Consider the following 6,000-nt stretch of genomic DNA (forward strand, 5'->3'; position numbering starts at 1 on the left):
TCTTTAAATGACAAACTATGAATACTGTGCAAGAACTATGGTAAATTCTCCTTAGGACAAAAACAAGTGCTTTAATGTCTTAAAATGTCCATGAATTTTATGACCAACTTTTGCTCCTTAGTTTTCCTCCTGTGTTAAATCTGTTCAGTGCTAACACTCTATTTTGTTGTGATTCAGCTAGTTTGTTCGGTTCAAGTGTTCAAATGCTTCACTAAATTCAAATGCCTGTGCAGAAAACGAAGCGGGGAAAACACTTCCAGAACCAAAGCTGATGAAAAATCCAGTGGTTATGGTTGTGTCCAGTTTTATTGTTCTGCACTGCATGGATTCAAATGGACGGCAAGTAAACAAATATTCTCTGGATGGTTTCTTCAGTTTGGTAGCTCGATTTCATTTCACTTTAGAGTGTTTGTCTTCCCATGACCAATCATTTTTAGGACAAGTACACTGAAGAATCCAAAACCAATTTCTCGATAGCCTGCTCTCCCTAATTAAGATGAACGCAACAGATGAATCTATCAGTTCTTGAGCCTGTATGAGCTGTAGGTCTGTTTTGGGTTTATGTCAGCCCACTTCCACTTCTGTTCCTATTAATAACAGCAGCAGGAGAAACGCGTCCCATCCGAGGCAGATGAACTCAGTCAGTAAAGTGCACTGTCATGCAAGTTCAAGCAGTTCACCTTTAGCCTAGTTTCTACAAAGACACACAGCATTACTTACTTGCGTCTATTCGTAAATAATCCTATAGATAACATCCCTAACATGCTAGTTTTTGGAACATTGGTTTTGAATTAATGTGCAAATGATGCTTAATACTCATTTAAAGGAACAGTTTATTCAAAAATGATATTTTTTATTTCAAAAATATATATATAATTTTTCTTTTGCATTTATGTAATTTATATTTTTATTTGTTATGTTTTGTTGGCTGATCCTCACTTACATTACAAGTAACTTATGTACCATTATATTATACCTTTATATATTTTGTGATAGCATAGTATAGAATAGTATGCTATCTATCTATCTATCTTTTACTAGTCCTTACTATTTAATGCATTTTTCTTTTTTTTGTTTTTTAAACATCTTTTTCAATTTTTAAAATATATATTTGTAATGTTTTATACATTTTAATGGTTTTTAAATATATTTTTATATATAAATATAATTTACAGATCTAAACCACACATTTATATGCAATTTTATCAGCCTACTTGCTGCATCTACTTAAAATTTTCAAATTAATGCAGTAAAATCATATCAAAATGCATATGATTGATGATGATAAGCTTTATTCAAGTCAATTTGCGATATACTGTGCAGCCCTAGTTTGGAGCAACATGATATTGAGTAAACAATGAGAGAATCTTTATTTCTGTGTGAACTATCCTTTAATTGCTTCATTGAAGAGTCAAAGATGCGGCCAGTTCTTCTGAACATGTTTGCTTGGAGGAAAATAATCTGCATTATGGATAGAGTGATGAATTATGAATAGCTTTATGAGAGGAAGGGCAGAGAGAGAGAGAGTTTATGGATGCTGTCTCTCTCCGCACAGTATGACACAACAAATAAAATCAAAATCAAGTCAGAGCTGACATCTCTCTAACTTCGTCTTGTCTGCACGTTCGCGCCGCAAAACCCCAAGAGGTGATGAAAGGCAAAACGAAGAATAACTCTCAGTGCACTGCTGCATTTTGTAGTCGTGATACCGAATAAGTAAATAAAAACTGTGACACTGCATCTATTTGATAATGCTGTGAAAAAAACAAAGCTTCTCTGCTCGACAACATCCTGTCAACAACTCACAGTGTTTTATGGAAACAACAAGACTGAGAGCAAAACAGAATAATGGATGTATCGACTTGTCAATCATAAAAGATGTACTGTTTCACAATGACCATCAATTATTCAGTCAGAAGAGATTGTTTACCTTCTTCAGGAAGCGCACACCGTACGTAAATATGTACAGGTAAAACGTGAACCTCCACCTGTGAAGAAAACACACAAAACAGGACATTCAGAAACATTGCATTTTTCATTACTATTGCACCAAAAGGTCATTTTAAAGGGGTCATATGATGCGATTTCAATTTTTCCTTTCTCTTTGAAGCATAACATTTCCGTTCACACGCTTGAGGTATTCGGCCAATCACAACGCACTGGATAGCTGGCCAATCACAGCACACCTCGCTTTTCAGACCGATGAGCTTTGTAAAAATCGACGCGTTTCAGAAAGGCGGGGCATAGAGGAGAAACAATAATGTACAGTATGTGAAAAATAATGTTTTTTGAACCTTAAACCACATAAACACATTTCATTACACCAAATACACAAAATAATATTATTTTTAGCAGCATCATATGACCCCTTTAACGCAGAAGCATAAACAAGTAAAGCTTTGTTTCCTCATTTCATCCAGAACACAGCGATCAGGTTAACCCCACTCCTCACGCTCAAGTACTTCAACATTGATTAGGAACACAACCTTCAGCACACCTTCATCACAGCACATCCTTCATAACAAAGGCGAAGCTGAAGATAGGACGCTGACCTGGGCTGATATAACATCTCATTCTGTCCGTTCCCTCCATAATTATCCTTTAAATGAGTGCACTGAGAGGCAGCGTTTAGTGCATAACAAACATACACTACCCTTCAGGTTTGGGGTCAGCAAGGTTTCTTTAAGGAAATTAATATTTTCATTGTGCATGGATGCATTGATCAAAAGTGACAGTAAGGACATTTATAATGATTTCTATTTCAAATGAATGGTGTTCTTTTGAATTTACTGAAGTAAAATAAAATAAAAAAAATTAATAAATGCATCATGATTTCCACAATAATATCAAGTAGCACAACTGTTTTCAACATTAGCCAAGTTTTGAACCAGACTTTCTTTTTTTCAAAAAACAAACAAACATTTTTTTTTCAGTACATCAAAATGTGTCAACAATATTTTTCAAATAACTTTAGTACATACATTCTATGTCTTACATTTAGCCTAAATGCAGCGTCCGAGTGTCCGTGTCATTTCTTGGTAATGTTCAATTGTGCATTAAATATTTTATTATTATTATTATTATTATAAATTATTTATATTGTACTATTGTTAAGAGTATAAGATATATTGCCTCTCAAACATGGAAACTGTTTAACAATACAACCGATACAACAAAACTTATGCAACAATGCATATTTTTAGAGAAGACATCAATACACACACCATTTTATCAGTTTTATAATTTATTAACTTTTTTATGCATTTTCACTTTGCCGATAACAGAAGCACACAGAAGATGGATGAAAACATAGTTACATAATAAGGAACGCTTTCTGAACTGCAAAGCAGCATATTCGAATGATTTCTGAAAACTTGAGTAATGCTGAAAATTGAAATTCAACTTATTAAAATACATTCTAATAGAAACTAATAATATTTCACAATCTTACTGTTTTTACTGTATTTTTGATGGTGAGCAGTACCTTTGGAATTGCAAGTATAAGCTGCGTTTCTTAAATTTATCACTTCTGATCAATACAGAATAGCCAACCTTCCAGTATTTATCAAACAGATACCTCTATTGCCATTATTTGATTAACTTCAATATTCCAGTGGTTAAGATAAATCAAGCTTCTGTTCCTTGACTGGCCCTGACTATCAAAAAACACAAATCCTATGCTCATTTTGCAGTCCAATTCATCTTAAAACAAGTAATAAACTTGAAAACATTTAAGGAAAATGTGATTCTTCATGATATGACTCTTTAATAAACTTAAACTGCTTTTTAAGTACATTTTATGCACTTTAAAGGGGTCATATGATGCTTTTTTAAAGATCATTATTTGACCCCTTTAAGACTTGATGTTGAGAGTAAAATCTGGGTCCTGAAGCAACACCAGTTGAGAAGCACTGCCCTATTTTTCAACGTCATCTGTATGAGTCACCCTAAACCAGTTGTTCCACCACAAACCAAACACACACACTCGCTTCTCCCACCAAGCTTTCCAGTGCTGATTCGTGCTGATTCATGTAAAACTTTTCCCCTATTCTTTTGGATTTTTTTTCCATCCATCAACTTCTGCAACTCTGAATAGGCTACTCTAAAGAAGTGTTTCTTAAACTTTTCTGGCCAAGAACCACCTTCAGTTGAATTAAGACTGGCCTTTGCAGATCTCTGGAAAGAGCCTTAAAAACATAGTCCTGTGAAAAAGTTAGGACACCCTATTGAATTCCATGGTTTTCTGTATCAGGACATAATAAAACATCTGGTCCTTGGCAGGTCTTAAAATTTGGAAAATAAAGACATAATAAAACATTATCTGGTCCTTGGCAGGTCTTAAAATTTGGAAAATAATACAACATCACATTACATATCACACTCTGTTATTATTTAATTAACAAAAATTAAGCCAAAATGGAAAAACCATGTGTGACAAAGTTAGGACACCCTATGATTCAATTGCCTGTAGATCCACTTTTAGCAGCAATAACTTGAATTAATCATTTTCTGTATGACTTAATCAGTCTCTCACATCGTTCTGGAGGAATTTCGGCCCACTCTTCTTTACAACGTTGCTCCAGTTTATTGAGGTTTGAGGGCATATGTTTCTGCACAGCTCTTGCCACGGCATTTCAGTCAGGATGAGCTCTGGACTTTGACTGGACTATTGTAACCCCTTGATTCTTTCATTTTCAGCCGTTCTGTTGTAGATTTGCTGGTTTTCTTGGGATCATTGTGCTGTTGCATCACCCAATCTTGGCCAAGCTTTAGCTGTCGGACAGATGTCCTCACATTTGTCTCTAGAATTCTTTGGGATACAGAGGAGTTCATGGTCGGCTCAATGACTGTGAGGTGCCCTGGTCCTGTGGTTACAAACCAAGCCCAAAATCATCAGCCCTCCACCAGCATGTGTATCTTTTGGGATGAGGTGTTTGTGCTGATATGCTCTTTAGGTTTTCATCAAACGAGGCGCTGTGCATTACGGCCAAACATCTCCACCTTGGTCTCATCTGTTCAAAGGACATTGTTCTAGAAGTCTTATGGTTTGTTCAGATGCAACTTTGCAAATCTAAACCGTGCTGCCATGCTTTTTTAGATAGAAGAGGCTTTTTTTCTGGCAAGCCTTCCAAACATGCCATACTTGTCACATATTTTTCTAATTGTACTGTCATGAACTTTATCATTTCACAGGGGCCCGTAGAGTCTGCGGTGTAGTTCTTGGGTTGTCTGCCATTTCTCTGAGCGTTACACGATCTGATCATGGGGTGACTTTGCTGAGACGTCCACTCCTGAGAGGATTGGTGTCTGTTTTGAATGTCTTCCACTTGTGAATAATCTTCCTCACTGTAGAATGATGGACTTCAAATTGTTTGAAATGGCCGTGTCACTCCTCCCAGATTGATGGCAGAAACAATTGCTTCTTTAAGATTATTGCTGATGTCTTAACTCCTTGGCATTGTGTTAACACACACCTGAAGGCTCCAGACCAGCAAACTGCTAAAACATCTGCTTTTATACTTTATAGAGGTGCACACACTTGCTGATGATCAGTTAATCAAAGGCATTTGATTAGCAGTGCCTGACTGCCTCTTACCCTCTTAATTCTTATGTTAACAGTAAGGGTGTCCTAACTTTGTCACAAATGGTTTTTCCATTTTGGCTTTATTTTTGTTAAATTAATAATGGCACGGTGCAATATGTCATGTGTTGTTGTTCATCTGAGGTTTTATTTTCCAAATTGTAAGACCTGTCAAGGACCAGACATTTTTTATTATTATGTCCTGATACAGAAAACCATGGAATTCAAGAGGGTGTCCTAACTTTTTCACACGACTGTATATGCACCATGAAAATAACACTTCATGTTTTGAAATCTAACTTATACCTCATGATAACTGTATGCTCAAAACTGAGTGTACTGAGTGTTCCACTCTTTAAACTGTTTGGCTGATTGTCTCAGTTTTTGCATGAGAAATAGCGGTTTATGCGGTTTATGCA

The 6,000-nt window shown here is 35.8% G+C and overlaps 1 protein-coding gene across 1 annotated transcript in view; it reads right to left on the bottom strand.

Annotated features, from left to right (window-relative positions):
- LOC107708313 (ceramide synthase 6-like) overlaps positions 1-6,000 on the bottom strand; it is a 41,463-nt gene that overhangs the window by 12,623 nt on the left and 22,840 nt on the right. The window contains exon 4 of the mRNA XM_016512500.1: positions 1,931-1,988. Coding sequence (XP_016367986.1) covers positions 1,931-1,988 — 58 coding nt within the window. The remainder of the gene's footprint in view (positions 1-1,930; positions 1,989-6,000) is intronic.

Source organism: Sinocyclocheilus rhinocerous, unplaced genomic scaffold, assembly GCF_001515625.1.
Source record: "Sinocyclocheilus rhinocerous isolate Xijiao unplaced genomic scaffold, SAMN03320098_v1.1 scaffold2251, whole genome shotgun sequence".
In the NCBI taxonomy this organism is placed as follows: domain Eukaryota; kingdom Metazoa; phylum Chordata; class Actinopteri; order Cypriniformes; family Cyprinidae; genus Sinocyclocheilus; species Sinocyclocheilus rhinocerous.